General features: G+C 42.8%; 3 protein-coding genes across 4 annotated transcripts; 2 read left to right on the top strand and 1 right to left on the bottom strand.

The window, feature by feature from the left end:
* Window positions 1-675: 675 nt before the first annotated feature.
* On the bottom strand, window positions 676-9,388 carry LOC100823556 (protein timeless homolog). 2 transcript variants are annotated; one of them, XM_010232702.3, is made up of 19 exons: window positions 9,083-9,388; window positions 8,827-8,979; window positions 8,096-8,255; window positions 7,350-7,668; window positions 7,100-7,240; window positions 6,808-7,006; window positions 6,593-6,723; window positions 6,123-6,341; window positions 5,178-5,344; window positions 4,447-4,525; window positions 3,702-4,256; window positions 3,283-3,626; window positions 3,091-3,204; window positions 2,911-3,015; window positions 2,519-2,734; window positions 2,179-2,277; window positions 1,772-1,882; window positions 1,509-1,622; window positions 676-1,323 (listed from the first exon to the last, which is right to left on the bottom strand). In XM_010232702.3, the coding sequence occupies exons 1-19, from the start codon at window positions 9,183-9,185 to the stop codon at window positions 1,080-1,082; spliced, it is 3,573 nt and encodes a 1,190-aa protein (XP_010231004.1). In that variant the 5' UTR covers window positions 9,186-9,388; the 3' UTR covers window positions 676-1,079. The 2 variants fall into 2 exon arrangements, with proteins under 2 accessions (XP_010231004.1, XP_024315533.1); XM_024459765.1 differs by having other exon boundaries at window positions 1,509-1,619.
* Window positions 9,389-9,527: 139 nt separating this feature from the next.
* Window positions 9,528-12,315, top strand: LOC100835838. Its single transcript, XM_003567809.4, has 2 exons — window positions 9,528-9,958; window positions 11,924-12,315. The coding sequence occupies exons 1-2, from the start codon at window positions 9,588-9,590 to the stop codon at window positions 12,027-12,029; spliced, it is 477 nt and encodes a 158-aa protein (XP_003567857.1). The 5' UTR covers window positions 9,528-9,587; the 3' UTR covers window positions 12,030-12,315.
* A 1,576-nt stretch (window positions 12,316-13,891) lies between these two features.
* Window positions 13,892-18,979, top strand: LOC100835529 (common plant regulatory factor 1). Its single transcript, XM_003567808.4, has 12 exons — window positions 13,892-14,050; window positions 15,175-15,260; window positions 15,761-15,805; window positions 15,892-15,984; window positions 16,103-16,186; window positions 16,750-16,886; window positions 16,983-17,028; window positions 17,140-17,182; window positions 17,436-17,641; window positions 17,818-17,895; window positions 18,135-18,260; window positions 18,369-18,979. Exons 2-12 carry the CDS (start codon window positions 15,201-15,203, stop codon window positions 18,585-18,587), a joined length of 1,137 nt encoding a protein of 378 aa, XP_003567856.1. The 5' UTR covers window positions 13,892-14,050; window positions 15,175-15,200; the 3' UTR covers window positions 18,588-18,979.
* The last annotated feature ends 2,278 nt before the right edge of the window (window positions 18,980-21,257 follow it).

The raw sequence follows: 21,257 nt of genomic DNA, 5'->3' as shown, positions 1-21,257 counted from the left end.
CTCGACAGAAACTTGCCGTTCGACAACAACTGGAGAATGAATTGAACTGTTATACAGAATGTCATTATTCGCATCATGTTACGACCTAAGATCTATGATGTTAGTACGGAGTATTATTTTTACTGTTTGTACCTAGTCAATTCCATCAGTATGCTCCTAGGTGCCTGTAATTGTGATCTGTTTGCCAGAACCAAGAGGTGTCTTTTAGTGGAAACTTTCATGTTCGTATTTTGTTTATTCCATATTGCTCGTAGCTCCTGTAATTGTGATCTGTTTGTCAAAACCAAAGTGTCTTTTGGTGAAAACATTCGGAGCAATCGTTGTTTTTTTAATGGTTTTTCCACTATCACAGCAGCTCTTACAGCACCTCCAGACCGTCTACCCTTTGCTTATATATATATTCGATTACCGAGTTTGCTATCTTTATGGCATTGATTGTACAAATTCGTGAAGAGGGCTCGACGAGTAGAATAAGGAAAAGCTGCTTGGTCAAGAAAAAAGGGTAGACTAGCTCCTCTAGAACGGAGTCCAACATGGAAAAAAAAATCATGTACGAACTGCATAGCTGACAGTTAAAGAACCTCAAGGTACCTACGACCTACGTACTGCTAATTCTCATCTGATTCTGATCCAACGGTTCATATTGATCCCACAGGTCAAAAATGAAGCATAAAGTTGCAATGACTGATGACCCTTTGGACCACTCTGAAGGGTTGAGAAATCTCTATTGCTGGTTCAGTTACCAAATAGAACCAATATTCTGGTGATTCAGCAGTTGTTTAGAAACTCACCGGTCTATGGTAACTAGAACTGAGACCCGTGTAAGATCGCTATCCTTTCGTCTCAGAAAAAAATTCACTATCCTTTTTCATGAAGACTGCTTCGGACTCAGATGCATATATCACGGAAACAGTGGCAGACCATCTAAGCAGCTACTCCCTCAGCTCCTAAATTCTTGTCTCAAATTTGCCCAAATGTGAATGTATCTACTCTTAAAAGGCATCTAGATACATGTAATATTTCAACAACAATTTAGGATCGGAGGAAGTATTTGATAACTTTCAACACCTTCTGGGTAACTACTCGTCGTCGTCGTCGCTATCAATTACCAATCTGTGCCTTCTTTTAAACCCAGACTTTTGACTAGCACCAGGGCTTATCATGTCCATGGCTTCAGATATGTCTCTGTCATCGACGATCCTTTGCACAGTATTTTCATGATGATCCAGCTCAGGCTCACTGAAATCATCCAAAAGTTCAGTTTCGCCAGCATGACCATTGTTATTATCGAATGAATTTAACCCCAGATGAAGAGGAGCATCCCTGAAAAGTGACAGGTTCCTATTATAATTGAATCATCGTTGAATAATACTATGGTAAGGTATTCTCACTGATATTTTATGTTTTAGCTATTTTAAGCTTTCACTATGCATAAACTATATAAGAGCAAACAGGCAACCCCAAATATTAAGCTATTTCAAATATATAAACAACTTAAATTAGCTTACATGGCATTTGAACCAATAGTCCGATCATCTGGACCTGTGTTCTTTGAAGATCCTTGGTGTTCTTGTCTGTTGACTGTAAAATCTGACGTTGATGACCTCTTCTTTTTTCCTCTACTGTTTAAACAAAAAAGAACTTGGTTTAAAATGTGTGTGAGCCTGTGAGGGAAGGAAATCATAGCATATGAATTACTGCGGTTTAATAATAGTCACCATGAACATTTCAATGACCAGTAATTCATCTATATAAACCTGAATGGGCTCACCTAAGCATAGATCCTATGATCTCATCATCAGAATCCACGTCTTGCAAAACATCTTGATGCTGTGATGTACCCGGCGAAAGCTCCACCGAAGGCAGCTTCTTATTTTTGGTCCTGCCATAGACAAACAGATAAAACAACTTCATATGGGAGGGGAAAATGCAACCTAAAGTCCTAAATTAGTTATGAACATTTTCCTAGGCCATAACTGTTCTGTTTTGCAGAACAAATGATAGTTCAAACATCCCATGGCATTTCCAGCGTAATCACTGGCAGCTTCAAATACAATGAACCAAAAATATCTAGATCTCATGATTTAGATTATATAGTGGCGACATGTCAGGCCATTATCTTTTCACTAACTCGGAGAATAATTAGCTCATGAAAGCAACTTAACCTGGGGAGCTTACCTGATTTTAAGTGCTTGCAGTGATTCATCATCAGATGATATTCCATGATTCGCATTGTCAGGATTACTGCTTAACCCATGTAGCCTTTTTCTTCTGTGCCTGAAAATGCAGGCTAGTCTTAATGACAAGTAACTACAATTAGCTAATGAATCACACTGGTTTTTTTATCACAGATGTGCTTAGGGCAATGGATGTACTTGTTCCAACATCTTTGGTATGCTAAGTTATTTATTTGACTCTTACTGGTAAACTGTGCATAACTGATTGTTGAGCATGTAAATAAACTGAGGTTCATGACCACTAAGGAAGAATGGCACAGCTGATCGTTTATAACACTCACCTAGTGCTTTCTGGCTTAGCATCAGCAAGGAAGTGGTCTTGTGGTTGTGTATCCAGGTCTCCAGCTGAAAGAGGTGCCTCTGGAACTTTTGTCTTCTTCACGACATTCCTGAGACCTAGCTGTGTAAGCTTTCGAGAAATTTGAGCAGAAGATATATTTCCACTGGGATCTAAAGCTTGAGCAATTAGATGACTGCATTTGCGGTCATCCTTATGTCTGCAACATAAAAGGAATAAACATTCAGGCAACAACACATGACTCGTGACAGGGTAACTAAACATTAAATAATAATAAGTAAGAAAACAAGAACTTTCTAGCAATAGCTTGGCAAAGTTATGTTATATGAATTGGTTAGTGATCTAGTTCTTTCTTTGACATAACTGATGACTTACTTCTCATAAAGATCTCTGATAAGCTTCTCTTGCTCTTCGTTAAAAATGGAGCGCCCTCGTCTCTTTGGGACCCTTGAATGTTGAGAACCTCTTGATACAATATTCCTAAATTTAAGTCGATATAATCAAAGAGGCTAGAAGAAGCTAAACATTCAATTGCAGATATGGAATAAAACAAACCTATCGTTATCCTCTTCGCTGCCTGAAAGTGATAGTAATATGTTTCTTTTATTTGTGGCACCCATGCTCTTCTGAGTTTCTCCTTCACGCTCGCCAGAAGATGAATCTCCATCCCTATTTATACGTGCACACCAATGGAAATGACTCGTTTTATTCCCACTACATTAATGGACATAAACAAGACAAGCTTACTCAGCATCATATGGTTCCGGTGGTATAACATAGTCAGCTTCATCGTCACCAAGAGAATCTGCTATGTTTATTGGACCTCTCCATCCCTTACTTGAACCAACTTCAGCAGCCTTGTTGTTAACATCTCCCTTGAGCTCATTCAGTAGAGCATCAGCACCAATGCAATGGCACTCCTTCCGTGACTTCCAAAAGAGTATCTCAACAAATAACAATGGCTGTTTTTTCATTGTCCTCAGCATCTTCCTTACAATCTTAGAAAGAAAATTTACAATGTTTGCATACTCCTTTGAACTAGACAACTTCTGTTCAGCTAATATATCATAGAAAGTAGTAAGAAGTGACAGCTGCAAAAGACAGTATAATGTAAGATCCCAAGAAAATACAGCTCTGATGAGAAATATGTAAGTGTGTATTATTACCTGATAGAGCATTGGCGAGAGTTGTAGATCTTCACAGAATCTTCGCAGCATGCATATGATGTAGTGATTTGTTCGAAAGGAATTAGTCTTGTAGTGCTTTAACAACCAGCATATATTTTGGACAACAGAATTGTTTGCAAGACTGGATATTAACCGGGATACATTAAAATCAACTTCACTTGTAGCTGGGGGACAATCATCAATTGAAGAATCTGAAGACTCTTCCTCTTCATCAATCACATTTCTTTTTATTTCACCACTGCCTGCAACAGATGGATCACCTCCAAGCTGTGTGGTGCTCTCCAGATTAACCACGTTATCCACATGCACATCTGGTAGATCTGTTCCATGGGAATCAACTTTTCCTTGCTCTAAGAGAGTAGGTTCTGCTACAGGATCCTCATTTCTCAAATCTGGAAGTGAATCAGATGCACATTTAGTCCCATCTGTTGGATCAACATAGCTTTCTTCCACATTTTCTGTTTTGGATTCAGTATTCTCTTTTTTGTCATTTGATGTCTTCCTTTTTCTGCCCTTTCTTGTCCTTTTCGCGACCTGAATTCAGGGAGTGATTAATAATCACATCAATAGTGAAGTAGGCTCAATTGCTTCAGGATGGTTGTCATCTTTAATTAAACAGCTACAAATTGGTAAAAGGCCATAGTTGCTAATAAAAGAAGATCTACACCTGATGTGACTTGTGGTTGACCATAAAAGCAAGAAGTTAGGAGGAAAAACAGCATACCCTTAACGTGCCACGTGACTGAAGCTTCTCCATGAGTTGCAGCATGATATGAATTGTTTCTAATAAATCCGCAAGAGCACTGATAAGAGCAGACAAGTTAAAAATGGTTTTAAAAGTAGAGTATACATTTAGTTGGTCACATGAAAAAACAAAATAGCGTGGGACCCAGTCATCCAGAAATAAACTACAACTCAAACCCTGAGATACCCACTCACAAAAATGACGTTTTGCGGAATGCAACAACTTGCTCACTCACATGATCCCAATCATCATTTGACGACACAAGATTCATAACTTGTGCACAGACAGGCCAAATGTATTAGAATGTGTGCCCACTGCATTTTCAGGTGCAATGAATGAAGAAAATTAACGTGCGCCCACTGGCCAAATGTATTGAAGATGTATGTTGAACTTTGTAAACCAGGGAGACAAGTAGAGACTATCCCTAATTTTCAAAATGGAAAATGCTACATGGATAGCTGCTTGAAGTACATGTCATGGGAACAAGAACATAGCTCTAATGGGTCTCTAAGTTGTGATTCTGTGGAGCACCCTTTCTACAACCAGAAAAGTTCCACAAATTGCAAAGAAATTTCTACTAAATACATGTCTGTAGAGCATAATAGTGATTTAGTGACTTTACTAGCATATTCTGAAGATTCGTATTTAAACAGTAAATAAAGATTACAGAGCATATTATATAAATATCTGAAAGGGTCTATCGTATAAACCTTTTTGGTTGCTTATGAGTATCAAAAGATCTGAACAAGTTCAGCAGAAATTGAGTGAGGCCTTGTTCCGTCTGATCATAGAACAGCTTATACAGTAAAACGCGGGCTGTTTGAGATTCCCTTGAATCTTCAGGAAGAACTTTTAGCACCAAATATATCATGCCTATCTGCAACAAAAATATTTCAGTGTGTGAATTTGGAATATGCATATAGTAAAAGATGGAGAAGCCATGAAAACGCATTAAAGGAAGACCTCAAGGGATTACTGGAATTAAGAAGGCACGCCTTAAAAAAATCTCCTTTTCATGCAACCAATATATTGTGATTCTCATCTGAAGCCAAGTTTTTGCAGAGTTCTCAGACAAAAAATAAATATAATCAAATACTTGTCAAGCGTAGATCAGTTTATGAAGTTCATCAAATGGTATCTAGTTAGGTACTTACCGTTACCACTGACGTTTGTGACGCACTAAACCTAATAAATATGATACTCCTACTACTTTCTGATAGTTAAACAACTTCAAATTTTGCTTAGTTCAGAATAAACAGTAACAAACCCATCTCCAGCCTAATTTTAACCTCTATTTTGCTTTTAAGACGAGTTTAAAGTTCAGCCTAAATTTGGTTTACGCACAGATGTCCAGGAAATATTCTAATATACCTGAGTTGTATATAAACACTTCTCAAGAACAAGAAACAGAGCCAAGCTCTATGGAAACAATGGATCAAATTCAAAGCTCGGCCTGGCTGATTCTTCTCAAACTTCACTTGTTTGAACCATTACTATTTCCTTTTTATAATATCAATCTCATCATAGAGGAATTGCAAACTGTTCTCAAGCTCATGGCTCAGAAGAAAAACGGGAGACAGAACCACAGAAGTATGGAACTTTTGCTTATACCAGAACCAAGTATTGTCCCTGTGGTTGCAAACTGGGTGGCTTACCATGTTCTTCATCAAGGACCCAGCTGCTGAAAGCGTTTTATAATCATTAGTTTGCTTCAGGTCATCATAGGTCTCACGCCACCTGGAAATGACTATATTGAACATATCTTCGTTCAATGTGGCTGCAACAGGTCCACATATGTCACCACAGAATGGCAGATTCTCATCATGTTCATTGCTTGGAGAAGTCCCGGACAGCTGAGGCCCGGCATTAGATTTCTGACAACATGAAAACAAGATGGTCACATTTCTGCATGCATAGTTCTAATTTTCTGGTATTCAGTGTAATTAAGATAAGCTAATGAAGACATCACTGATCTACAACTTAAGTTTCATATATTGCATTAGCAAAGGTTCCAGTCAACATTGTTGTGCCAGCAAAAAGACTTTACCTCAAGTGAAAAGATTACGAAACATCGACTAGATATAAGGAAATGCAGCATCAACAACTTATGAGTTCAGTTCCGAACCTGGGCATTTGATGCTTTCTCATGTTGAAAAGCTAAGACAAAGCGAACAACTTTGAAGAATGTAGTGTTATCAGATTTCTGGATAGAATGGTGCTCCTTCACGATATCATCGCAAACAGACTGCATCAGCACTGAAAAGCACTGTGTTATCCAAAGCTAACACAAAGACAGGATATATTAGTTCTGGTAAACAGAAATGAACAAGATCAAGTTACCATTGTATCCTCCAGATAAAAATTGATCCAGAAAACTTCTTAGCTTTTCCATAATTCCCACCTTTGGAATGTAAAGCAGCTCATTATCCCAGGCTATCCTTTTCTGAGGGCCTTTTTGGACATTACGTATTTTCCGGAGGCTATTTGCAGATGCTATTGCTGAGCTGGGATTCCCTTTGCACAATGACGTAGATCCATCCTGTTAATCAAGTGTAACAGAAAGAATATAACAAAATAATTTATCTGCTAATGATGCAGGATAAAACTAGTAGCATTTGACAATAGATGGTACCACTGAAAGGCATGTAAAAATTCCATTGAGCGAGTGATGCTCCGCATTTTGTTGCCTGAACATCCTCTTCTCCCTCTCTTCCTTCTCCATCATCAATCTCAAAGAATGTACTGATGTATCGATATCTCCATTAACTTGCTCCTATGAAATACCGACAGAATAAACACAGCTTCAATTGTAAGTACACAGGGAAGGGGCCACCTAAAGTACCACCTAAATTTGGAAAATAAAAAATAAAAGACAGGTATACCTTCAGACCTTCACTACAAACTCTGGCAATCAATTCTGGGTCCCTGCCTAAGAAGAGATAATGAAATATTTCCAATAAAAGAAGGTTTTCCTGCTTGAGATAACCAGATGGCTCATCAATATGCTGAGTTAGAACTAAAATTAGATCCATCACATTTTCTTGAAACATCAGCTCTAAAAAGCTGTCAGCAAGGCAGAGTAACTGGGTGGCTTCTCCAGATGCCTTCTGAGGCAATGTGATTTCTTGAATAGCCAAGACATTGCGAAACAAAGTAAGCACCAGCTGAACTAGCTTCCAGTCATCTTCCGTGAATGAAGTTCTGATTGCCAATGAAAATAAGTCATGAATACTCTGTTTACTAGAATGAAGGAAATATAGGAACTGGAACTGGTAAATAACTGTGAACAGAACGGAATGACAGTGACAGAACATGTATTTACATAGCTACACTTTGTACAACAAAGGTTTTTTTTTTTTCAGGATAAGTATAATAACCATCCGTGCATCAAGTACACTTGAAAAAGTATATTAAATGATGCTCCTTGGTTTCACTTGTGATTTAAAAGAAAATGATCCCAGTTTCAGAATTTGCTGTTGACCTCAGTTAAATTTTCTTTCCCAAGAGCATAGTCCATTGTAGATGAAGGTAGTAGCTATCATTAAATTGGTATGCAGAGCAGGCATAAAAAGTTAGACATTGTCTCATACACAGGCAGAACTCAAAGCAGCAATGGAAGAGAATTTACCTTTCCAAATGATCCAATGGGTCTTCAAGAAGAGACACAATGACTGCGATTGCAACATTGCGTGTCAGTGCAGCCTTCAAATCCCACAGATACTCTATCTGCTGTGCAACATCCTCCGATGAAGGCTCCACAGGCATGGTAAGGAATACCAACACTTTCACTTCAAAAAGAAAAGAAAAGGAAAGGAAAACATTAACATTGTCGTAGAAATTAGTTACGAGTATTAAGTTTCTCAAAGGACCAATGGTCAAAATATCCATCGTGGAGACAATTAGAGTTGCTCAGAACAATGTATATATGTGAAATATGGCTAGAGCTGGCTAACTCTTCCTTGCATACCCAAGTTTATGATTTCGCTGAAGTTCAAAACTAAAGATTATCCTCAGGAAAGGAAGACTACATGCTGAAAAATAGGTAGAGGCAACTGTTATTAAAAATGTAGCCAAAACGGCAGGAACTACTGGTTTAGTAGTAAGACTGTAAGAGTTACAGAACAGGGCCGCACACTGGCATAAATTATGACCTGCTCGTTGACATTTTTGCACATATTTTTTTCCACAACCACTGTCGATAGATAAAGGAGCAAAATGTGCTTATACTAGAGATTCCTAATTTAATTTAATAGGTCGCGAGTTTCAGAACGTGTAGGTTGTTCTGCGTAAGTGCAAACACAACTCTAATTACAAACATTCCAGAGTTTTGTTTTAGAAAGGAAAAAAGAAACAATTTACCTGCTGTGATCACCAGGTTGCGATCCGCCTGGTAATTCTCGATGATGGGAACCAGATCTCTAGACGCGATCTTCCATTTGCAAACCTGCTTGAAAACCTCCCGCTGCTCCTGGTCGTCCCGCCGCAGGAACCTCTGCAGGTCCTTCAGATTATCTGCAGAAACGAAACAGAAATCAGCGAAAAACACCACGTGCCGGACTTGAAGCGGGCGCAGAAGAGGAGTGGGGGGGACGTGTGGGTGGGGAGTCGGCGGTACCGAGGCAGTGGTCGCCCTTGACGTAGCCGACGACGGCGCCGTCTTCGTCCTCCTCGGAGGCGCCGAGGCCGGCGCAGGTGAGCGAGAGCAGCGCCGAGTCCATGGCGACGGGCGGCGGAGGTCCTCCTCCCACCCGCTCCGCTAGGGTTTGGCTGGCCGCCTTCTGGCCGGCGCGGGGAGTGAAGAGAGCTTGCGGGAGCGAGCGGGGAGGGGGAGACGAACCGCGGAATGGCGCGAGCAGCGGTGGCGGATGGATCCAAAGGCGGAGAGATCGGTCTCGCGGAGGGCAAGACAAGGAAGTTTGGGGAATTTCTGGCGGCGCGCGCCATTTCGGCTGGGATTTTCCCGCGCCTTCGGCTCCGCTTAGTGGGCCTCTCTCTGTCCATCCGGCCCAATATTCAGACGGACATTATCCATGGGCTTTCGGCCCGACTGTCAGCGGAAGAAGAGAACTCGAGAAGATCAGAGCAGAGCGGAAGAGAAGAGAGAAGCCAGCGCAGCGACGATGTCCATGGCTCTGCCGAGCTCGCTCCGCGCCCTTGCCCCACCCGTCCTCCTCCTCTCGTCCCCCACCGCTCGCCTCAGGCCGGGGGCGTCCCGCGCCGCGCGGGATCTGCTGCCTCTGCCCCGGCGGAGGAGGGGAGCGGGGCTCGTGGCGCGGGCGGCGGGGGCGGCGGCGCTGCCGTCGGACGCGGAGTGGCTGGCGCGGCTGCCGGAGAAGAAGAAGCCGCTTTACACGCACAGCCTGCCGTGCATCGAGGCGTGGCTGCGCAGCATCGGGTTCGCGCAGTCCCGCGAGGACCGCGCCGTCTGGGTCGCCGAGATGCCGCTCTGGCACGCGCGCCTCAGCCTCGACGTCACCGACCTCCACATCAGGCATGACCATCCCGTTACTCTTCTGTTGAATGTTTCTGCTTGTTCGATAATTTGGGAATGACGCCATGGTTAATGGAGTGAGTTGTGTTCAATTCTTGCTCATGCTTCAACTGGAATGCTGCTAGTTTGTTCATGCAAGTATGCAAGTTAGTTACCCCAATCTAGCGCTAATCGACATGTCAGGTTTCTCAATTTGTTTTATTTTTGTCTTCGCGAGGTGTACTAGTTCGGCTAGTGCTGCAAATTGTTCATTGAAAATCAAGCTGTTAATGTGATAACAGGCTTAGGGTGTGTTTGGTTTGAGCCCCAGTCAGCCCAACCAAACTTTTGACACGACCAACGCAAGGGCATGCATCAGTGCATGACGAGAAATTTGGTAGGTTGTTGTTGTTTGAATTATGGGTCTGCTTGGTTTGCAACCAAAGCTGACCACGCCAAAAATGGATAGCCCGTAAAATTTGGTTGTCATTTCGATGGACACCAAAACTTGGGCACGCCAAGCCAAACCTATCCTGTACGAGCCAATGTTATTTCCACCAATGCATGGGCAAGTTGGAGGCGCTGAAAAGCTTCGCCAAACATTTGGCAGCCGCGCTCCCTCTTCTTATCTCGGTCCTCCTGCCGATTAACCAGCAGACATTTCAAACAATTAACCACTCGTTCTCAGCCGCCTAATTGATTATGTTTAGCACAGCCTCAGTTTCCATTTAAGCGGCAGTGGGTTCAAATGCTATGATTATACTATCAGTTTGATTGTGCTAGGTGGACTAGTTGGTTATGTTAATTGATCATTTACCTTGAATGGTTGCTAAAAAAGTTCATTTACCTTGACATCATATTCATAGCATGATTACATATGCACTGCGACGTCTGTATTTCTTACATGCTCATTTTGTTTCTTCTGGAATTTTGTATTTAATTATAAAAAGTCAAACTTGTCTGAGTTTTTTATGGGCTCGTCAGTCTAGTCTAAGTTGCAAATTTTTGGCAAGTCAATTATTTGCAACCGAATGGGGCAGAACAGCTTTGCCAAAATTTTGGCGGGTACGGTGGCTATAATCCAAACAACATCAACTTAACGAAATTATCGGCCCTTACTTTTGGTCATGCCAACTAGTTGAGGCTGAAACCAAATACACCCTGTAGCCAGTGCACCAGCCAAAATTTTGGCAAAATCATCAGGCTTCCATTTGCTTTGCAACCAACTGTCTTAGCACAATTTTTGCAATTTGGATTGGCTAGTTGTTTGATTGATTCCAATTCAGTTTCCATGACAATCGACTGAGACCATTAGTCATCACCAATTCATGACAGCAATGTTGCAGCATATACAATGGATAAATCTTGCTACAAAATAGACATTGATCTATGTGAAAGGTTTAGATCCGATAGAAAGAAGTGAATGCTGACAAGGTAATTAAGAAACTGAAGACGACAAAAATTGTGCCAGGCTGGACGAGTACAAGAGCTCTTGTACAAGAGGTAAAGGGGAAAGAAGAAGAAATAAACAGGATTGAGCAAGGCAATGGACTGGGGCCAACCAGGGAACGATCGAGCCAGGCTGCCAATTGTTTTTGGCACCCTCAGCTTGCCTGGGATTCGCCGCAAATAACATGGGTGTGTTCAAGTTGGGCTGGGCAAACCAAAGATTTGGTGCCCATCTCCATCCAAACAACTACCAAATCTCTTAGGCTATCCACTATTTTGGTATGGTCACAATTGGTCGTAATCCAAACACGCTCTTAATCAAGCTGTGAATGTGATTGTACATTTACAGTTCATTGAAATATCTTGCTCTTTTTAGAACATGACTCTATGCACCACCCTGATTCCCTGAATTCCAAGATTGAACTGTACCTCTGTACTCTGAAAACAGTATGGAACATGGACCATTTGCTCACCGACTGAATTATTATTTGCAAATACAGCATCACTAACCCTGCCACCTTTGATCATCTTAAACAGATACCTGAAAAGTGGCCCCGGGAACCTTGAGAAGGACATGGAGAGAAGGTTCAGCTACGCGCTAAGCAGAGAAGACATCGAGAACGCGATACTGGGCGGACCTTGAGGCTCAGGATGAGGATCCTTTTATCCGAGCATGATCATCCACAAGACACTCGGCAGAGAGCAATTCATGATGCTTTTAACCTCCGTTTCGAAAAAAGAAATGATGCTTTTAACAGTTAACAAGAAACTGACCGGAGATGTTTGCTCCCGGGTTTGCAGAGAAAATGATCAGTGTGCTCAGCTGCCTGGACACAACTGAGATCGGTATAAGAGGATCTATTTCAAAATTTATGTGCAGTTCATCATAATAAACTTTTCTTCGTTTGGAAACGAATTGCTTGTGACCAGTATTGTTGAAGTGGCCTAGTACGTCTATTCTCTGGCAAGTGGGGCCCTTGGTGCTTCGGTCCAGTTTTGAAGAGGCGGGTACGCGAAGCAACTGGGCGTGCTATGCAGCAATGGTCCAGCTCAATCAGCACCCGGATTGATAAAGCAGGCGTAGGCCCCCTGAGCTGGCACCTAGTCACCCCCACCTCGTGGGACCCACCGCTACAGTACCCCGGCCCACGTGTCCCAATCGAGTCTCCCGGCTGCGTACGCAAGCGCACATGGGGCAAAGCACACGTGGCGAACAGGCCAGGCCACGTCGTCTCCGGAATTAATTTAAATATATTTCCTGCAAGATCTCGCTGGGTGCAGGGGAGGCGGAAACGGCCACCACGTCACCCACATGACCGGGATGCTGCGCTGGCCCCTCGAGGGACGCGCGCGGCGACGCGTAGGCCGGCGGGCCGGGCGACACGTGGGCGTATGGAAAACGGAGGGCCTGTGGTGGGCTGTGACGCGTGATAAAAGAAATGGCCGCGCGTCCACTCACCGTTGCCCAGCTCACCCTTCCCCTCCACTTGCAGAGTGGCCCATGCCCCCGTCCGGCTCCCCTGCATGCTGCACCCCAGAACGTACACCGGCTATTGCTGCTCGCTACTCCAACAAAAGATGTTCTAAAAATAATCCAACAAAAGAAAATAGGAAATGTTTTTTTGAGGAAAATAAAATAGGAAACCTCATTCATCACTTGGGTGGTTAGCAACATAGCATAGGAATCATGTTAGCAGATTATTTAAGAAAACATGTAGAGAAAAATGTGCCATGCTTAGAAGATTGAGTTAACGGGACGTGGCCATGCGAACATGGATCACTTCAAATCGGGCACAACAAAAATTGTAATCTTTTAACACGACGTGTATTTTTCTTCTATGTATTATTAAGCATCAGTTTATAGCACATAGCCCAAGAGTTCATGGCGTATGTCGATAGAACCAGAGTTCGCATCAAGGCTTCTACTTCCTTCTCGGAGCAAACTATTACATAGGCAATGAATGTGGGCACCTAGCTTCTCCGAGTGTCTCTTGTTCAGCGGTAGATCGCCTCCGCTATGCAAGCAATTAGGTAGGCATTGTGCCTGACTTTTATTGAGTCTTTTCACCAACAAGAGATGTATTCCTCTATCCCTATTTTGTCTGATCACTCAAGTATTTGATCTTGATGTTTTTAAGAGTTGTCGGCGTTCGATATACTTGGGCCCGTTCGGATCGCGTCATGAAGAGTGCTACGCCAGGCCTGACGGTAGCCGGACGTGCTGTTTGGTTCGCGCCTGCCTGGGTCAGGCCATCAGAATTGGTCGCCTCAGCCCGGTTGATGCTAGCATTAGTATCAGCAGATTTTGTCGGTCATTTTGCTCGGGACTCCAACCAAATAGGCCTTCTTCAAAATGCGTGATGATTGGAAACACATGGTACCCGTAGCCAACTGCCTATCCTAGCCAGGCACGCGCCCCCGGGGGACCAGTCCTTATCACATACACGTGTCTCGTGACGTGGCTCCCTCCAGCCTTCGGTTGAGGCGCGCCTCCCCCCTCAACTCTCCCTCCCCTCGCCTCCACCACCTCCCCCTTCCTTCCTCCCTCTCGCCGCCCACCCCTTTCCGAATTACACATCAACCTCGCCTCCTCCTCCTCCGACCCCCGGACGAATCCATCCACGAAATCTCGCCGCTCGCCCGGAAAAGGACGAACCAATCCAGGTAAAGAGATCGCTCGATTCCCCTTCTCGTCCTTCCTTCCTCTGTTCTGTCCTTGGCTCGGCCGCGCCCCTAATAATGCTCGCCGATTTCTCCGCCGTGGCCGTAGTTTTGTTGTCGCTAGGCGTCGGTAAGAATGCGACGGGGGAGAGAAATCCCAAGGAGCTTGAGCTTCCTTTGTTCACGGGCCGCTTCAGGAACCAATTTTCGGGTTGTCCCGTGTTGATTCAGTTATACGATCGAGCTACGTACGTGCATGCTGCGAGAGATGGGTTTGATACTTTGATCTGAGGGAGTCCCGTAGAGTTCGTACGTCGGGTTTCAGAGACGGTAATGGCCATTACGGACACCAGAGTCTGATTAATTAACAGGGGCCGTGCGAGATTAGTTGGGGAATTATTACTAGGTGTATAATATTCGGATGTTCAGCAGAGCAACGGTAGTACTGCTGTCGGTTGGTTCTCTGAACTTTGTAGGGCTGCCTGAAACTCTTCATCTTTCTTGCGCATGCATTCGGGGTTGAAGCGGTGTTGCTATTGGGGAGAATGCTTAATGCATTTGTCTAGGTAGGAAGTGGAAACTGTTTGCTGTAATGATTTGCAGGCATGTTTTTTTGTTTTTGTTTTTTTGGCATGTATGGCGATTTGCAGTGAAGTTGTGAGATCAAAATTCTGGGAAATCAGTGTGTTCGTTTTTTCAGAGTCGTCCCCTTTAGATCTGCATGGAAAGGTATTCCATCGTGTTGGCTGTAGACCGTACCTGACAAAAGTTGACAAGAATAACTTGGCAGCCGGTTGGTACTTGCTGAATTGTGAATACTTGGTCAAACTTTAGAAACTTTGCGCCTTATATTATACTCCCCCCGATCCTAAATTGTTGTCGAAATATTACATGTATCTAGACACTTTTTAAGAATATATACATCCATGTTTGGACAAATTTGAGTCAAGAAATTAGGATAGGGAGTATTTTGGAATGGAGGGAGTACTACGGAACCCTTCCCTTGCATGGCCTTTGGGTGGTCCAGACCCAAAACTAACTTAGTTCAGATGAGAAAGCTTAGTTCAGCTATATTACTTTTGGTAAATTGTATGTTGTGATAATCCTGACTTCTACGTGGATGGCAGACTGCAGGTAGTTGTTTATTAAAGCCATGGCGCATGATGAAGCTGTGGTCACCCACAAGACAGGAAAAACAGCTTCACCTCCTAAGGTAAGAACAGTTGATTTAGTAGTACTCGCTGATACTGAGATATGCTTTCTTAGGAAGGAATCTCTGGTTTACAATACTTGCGGGACTACTGTGAAACTGCTTGACATTCTATGACATCTTTGTGGGAATTAGTTACTTCCTTCGTCCAACAAAAAATGTCTCAAGTTTGTCAAAATTTGGATGTAAGACATTTTTTGTTGGACGGAGGGAGTATATGTTATTTGGAAGAAATTTAGTGCCAAAGCCTATAAGTCTCCTAAATTTTGTACTTAACATCACTGGAATTACTGTTCTTCGAAAATTAAAATTTATATGTAGTTTCGTCAGCCATTCAATAAAAATTGAGATAAAAAAGGATGTAAAAAAATCTCCAATATGCAGTATAGTACTTTGAGATCTTACAGTGAATCACAACACCATCTATTTTCTCAGTGGAATATATTATGTGCAAAACATTTGACTGCTTACCACAAATGCCTTATGGATCACCATATTTGCAGGATCAACCAGCTCCCTGTCCATACCCTGATTGGTCAGCCATTCAGGTTGAGTGTTTTGCCGTTCTCTTACTGCCCCCACACTCCAAAGACTGGAACACAGTAACTAAAGCAATGCAGGTGAACCTTTACAGGCATACTATGGCTCTGGTGTCCTGCCACCGACATATTTTGCCCCAGCGATAGCTCCAGGTCATGCACCCCCGCCGTATATGTGGGGTCCCCAGGTATTTGATTGATTTTCTTACCTCTGTCACATGATGTTTAATATAATTTCTGACATGCAGTTCTCCTGCATGGTTCAAAGCTCATACACTGTATTAAATTTAAGTTGCCTCTCTGCAGCCTCTAATGCCACCCCCTTTTGGAACACCATATGCTGCTATGTACCCACATGGTGGAGCTTACCCACATCCGCTTGTGCCCATGGTAAACATCAAATCCTCATGTGCTTCTGTGCACTTATTCTCAAATAAACTCAAATTTGAAGCATTGAATGTTTAAGCATAATGTGTTTCTTGGTATTTAAAGAAAAAGGTAGATGGTTGTTATCACCATTTTGGGCTCTTCCATTAATTTTATCATGACATAGTAGTATTGTGGTTTGGAGGAAATAAGGATGATGCGAATTTAAAATGTTCCGGCACACAGTACTTTCGGAACAACTGAACACCGCTGAGCAAACAATTAAATGCTGTAGGGAAATTTTTCATGAAACCAGAAGATTGCTTTTTTTTTTGCGAAATACCAGAAGATCATGTTTAGGATAGGTTTGCCATGTAGCTCATCGGAAGAAAAGAATTAGTTGTATAAGATAATCAGATTCCCATTTCTGATGACTCATCATGCCCATGGATCATACTCATTTCCTTAGTTTTATATTTCTACCAGCATCTTAACCTCTTATGTTGATATCTTACGTGAACTGAACCTCTATGTTTCTCGTTAAGACAATTTCTAGTAATCTGATTTTTTTTCTTGATGCTTTGAAGATGGCAAATCCATTGAGCATGGAGCCAGCCAAATCTGCAAGCAGTAAGGAGAAAAGTTCCAATAAGAAACTAAAGGAAATTGATGGGACTGCAGTATCTACTGGCAGTGGTAACAGTAAAAAAACAACATCATCCAGGTTTTTACATGCTTTTCTTCTCTTTGTGGATTTTCCTATTCATCTCCTGTTACTCTTCAGTAAACTGAAGTTATGTTTTTCTGATGGTAAATTCAGCGAGGCTTACAGCGGGGAAGGCTCCAGCGATGTAAATGATCTGAAGGTACCAATTTGTGTGTGCGCTTGCCCATGCTTTAAGTTTAATGCCTGAATAGTGCTGAATTGTCCAGTCAAAGAATAGTGCTGAATTAGACTCTTTTTTTTTTGGTTTCAGGTGAGCAGGACTCCTAGGAAACGGAGCATGGATGGTGGACTTGGTATTTCACTTTTCTAACAACTTGTTTAATATTCATAGGTTTAAGTTATACCTAATTTGATTAGTCATCCTACTGCAGTTTGCCATATCGTACCCCTATATGGTTTTTTGGTAGTCAAACTTGCATTTTTTTTCCTCTTTATTTGTTAAATAGCTACACTTGCATCCTTGAATTGCTTCATAATTGTAATCAAGTCCTGCTATAAGCTTCACTGTTTGCAAGAAAGTGGTTAACCCCTTAAGCCTTTCTCCAGGCACAGAAGCAACTGGCGCTGCAAGGAATGAAGATGTTTTAATGGGAAATGGGGCAATTTTGCCAAACCACTTGTTTCCAGCTCCAGTCATTAAACCCAGCGTTAGTAATGCTGCTAAGTCTGGAGCAATGGGCACACCAATATCTCCACCACCAGGTGTTATAATTCCAAGTCACACAGTGGTGTCAACTGAATTATCAACTAAGGTATATCCAATCTTTTGTTGTTCAGAGCCAGTACTAAATAAATAAAATTCACCGAACAATTCAATTCTGATTTTTTTTGGGGGAAGGTTATTGTTATTCCTCCAATAGTATATGTTAGACCAACTTGTTTTCATGGATTAATTTTTTATTGTTATTTCAAAATTTCGCTCTTCCAGGATGAGAGGGATTTAAAACGTGAAAAGAGGAAGCAATCAAATAGGGAATCTGCTAGGCGATCAAGGCTGAGAAAACAGGTATACATCTTTGCCCTTTTTTTTGGATTAACCGGTAGGTTCTCTTGCATGTACTCTTTGATCAACGCAGCTGCAATGAGAATATCCAATCCTAAAAAATGCAAGCAATATATCCTGGAAAGATGGACATGAAACCTGTTTTGAATTATCTCTCATGCCATCTACAAACTGTCATGGACATCATAGTACAGCAATGCAGTAATAAATCAACCAAATGATTTTGTGTTCTCTTGGTGTAGGCTGAGACAGAGGAGTTGGCTACACAAGTAGAATCACTTACAGCTGAGAACACATCTCTACGATCTGAAATCAGCAAGCTAACGGAAAACTCCGAGAAGCTCAGATTAGAGAATTCTGCTCTAGCGGTACTGAACCCTTTTCACTGACACTGCATCCTTAACGTTCAATAGTTCATTCTGAGCCCCTTGTCTCAATCTACCTTTCTCTTAACGGAACAAAACATCACTTCTCAGGTGAAACTGAAGAACACCACTGTACCGACCAACGTAGAAATGCCCGTGGACAAACCAGCAGCTGTTGCATCCTCCTCTCCTCGCATCGTGGAAAATTTCCTGTCAATGATCGACGACACAACCAAATCAAATGTAAACAATCACACGGAGCACAGCGAGCCCAAGCTTCGCCAGCTCCTCGGCTCCAGCGCGACAACAGATGTTGTTGCTGCAAGCTGAATTGATTCGCCCTTTCTTCTGGCAAAGAGGACTGATCTGATACCTTGCATGCGGCCTGGGGATTCTGCAAGCTCATGCTGCTCACGTAACATCAGCGCGTTACAGTTGTAGGTATTTACTTGGTGAGTATATTGAGGAACTCCGGCCGGTGGTTACTATATTTATGTCTACTCTAAAAAAAATCCTGTGTCTAGCTATATATATACTGTTCTTGAGGCAATTGATGCTGAAGCATCATGGGCCATTTCTGTTACTGTAAGGTTAATCAGCAGTGTTGTAACATAGGGGTGTTGTGCTTCAAGCCAACCTTTATTACTAACTATCTTTTGAGATCTCTGAAACTTTTGGGCGTCATACAAACTGGAACTGTGAAGCAGTATATATATGCAACAGGTTATGGGAACATATCTAGGTTAATTGTTAAACTTGGATTCATGTTAGGTAGAAACAACATAAGAAAAAGGAACTGGAAGCTCCAGTTAAACCTTATTTTAATCTACCACATGATTTGGATAAAACATTGGTTTCTCATAAATTACACTAGATGTCCTTTTGGGGGTAGTGTTTTGTTTGCGAGCCCTTTAGTGATGGGAGGTGCACATCAGCAACGTACCACGTCACGATCGCATCTGGGTTCTGGATCCGGATAGCAGCTAGTCATAGTGCTTTTATTCTGCGGTTAAGTGGGAGATTAGGTGAAATCAAAAAGGGAATCCACGACAGTCGACAAGTCAGTTTCTTCCATTCCAAACCTTTGCTGGGAGCCTGGGAACAAAAGGAGGAGGAAACGTGCGAAGCGATCGAAGCACTTGACCTTTCTTTGTCACCTGAGTTTACCGTACGTAGCCGGCGTCGCATGGCAAAAGGTGTTTTTCTTGGGATTTGCTATCTCTGCCATGAGAATTAACCAGCAGTTTCATGAAATTTAGGAATGGCTTATACTATTTTTTATTTTTTAGGAAACACAGTAAAGACGCAAGCACTCACACACACGCACGTACACTCACCCCTGTGAACGCACACCCTATTCCTACAAGGACTGAGCCACCGGCCGATCATCTTGAAATTGACGAAGTCACCACATGCAACTTGTAGTTGACGGGTACGTCACTTCCACTGAAAGCACAACGCTGGTTAAAGTCTGGAATAAATTCAGGAAATACGAGCATCCATAGTCTGTGACTTGAATGAGGGTGGGCTAGTTCCATCACAATGAACCAACCACCTGAGATACGCTTATTCGCAAATGGCTTATACTAGAGTCAGGAGAATTAACGTGCGAACAGAGTCACTGGGAAACACCGCTTCAACAACCTTCAATGGTGACCTTATTGCGGGTAAAGCCAAAACGCTTGCTAACTCTAAGCTGCAAAAGACAACCATATGATAAGATCGACAAGTCCCCCTCTTCTCCCCATTTTGCTTGAGAAACCTAGTCAAGAAATAAAAATCAGCAAAAAACCCCGGGTCCCTATTGCATGTAAGAACATCCCCGCATGCAACTCCAAATAATTTTAGAATGTGGCAAGAGAAGAAGATATGATATGCATTTTCCTCCTCCTTGCAAAGAACACACTTCGCGTTGTTTCGCCCATGCCAAAAGCAGATGTAGTCATGTCGGGACACGGCCGTGGATGAGTTGCCAGAGGAAAATCTTGATCTTGAGCGAGCCCCCGTTGACCGGATATCTTGAGAGTGCCGTAGAGAATATCCCAGATTAAGATTTGCATTCATCGATCCGTATGAAGAAGACGTGGGATGACTCTAGGGACCATCAGATTGATGAGACCAGGCTTTGTCAAGACGAAGATGGTCACAAGCTCCCCCAAGAGTTGGCACCATTTCTTATGGAAAGGTTGGCTGGATGCTCAAGACAGTCAATGTGCCGTCGCCTAGGACAGGGTTTGTTTACCGGCGCGTCTCGGAGGTCTAGGAGCGCGTGATGCCAATCTGGTGGGCACCGTGCTGCAGCTCCAGTGACCTTAGTTGTAGCGCACGGATAGTGCCAACCGCCAAGCCTTGGGCTCTCTTCATGTTTCGGTTTAGCCTACGTGTTTCCGAGCTCCCTCGTGAGGCCTGCGAGCCGGTGGTGGGCAATGATCGCTCTACTTCTTTGTGTTTCGGCAAGACAGCTGGATCGATGGCAAATCTTCTTTGTGTTTCGGCAAGACAGCTGGATCGATGGCAAATCCATGAGGTGTGCCAATTTTGCAAATCAACCGAGAAACGAGAGATAATTGTTGTTCCTCGACTAATAGTAATTTACAACTCCTTCATTCCATTTCTTTTGAAAATAAGGTAAGTAAGTTTTACCTAAGTCAAACTTTTCTTGCAACTCTAAACAGATCTTATCCACAATAGATACGAAATAGTCGACATCACATTTCTAGAAAGCATGCAATTTCTATAGCTAAGACACGTGCAACCGAAGAATAAACAAACAATTGCATAGTTTGGAGCCCCAGCTGGTTGAGAAACGGCAGCCGGAGACGAAACGGGTCAACAATATTGACCCGCAGGCAACGGAGGCGCCTCGTCGCGGGGGGGGGGGGGGAAGGAAACGCCAAAAAACGCTTTGAAACTCGACCGTTGCTCGCCAGCTCCACGGGAACCCGACGCCGGGAATTTACACGCGCACGCAGACATAGCAGTTTTTTCTCGCAAACCCGT

Source organism: Brachypodium distachyon, chromosome 2, assembly GCF_000005505.3.
Source record: "Brachypodium distachyon strain Bd21 chromosome 2, Brachypodium_distachyon_v3.0, whole genome shotgun sequence".
Lineage (NCBI taxonomy): Eukaryota > Viridiplantae > Streptophyta > Magnoliopsida > Poales > Poaceae > Brachypodium > Brachypodium distachyon.
The sequence above is the reverse complement of the archived record's forward strand: the minus strand, read 5'-3'. Positions and strand labels throughout refer to the sequence as shown.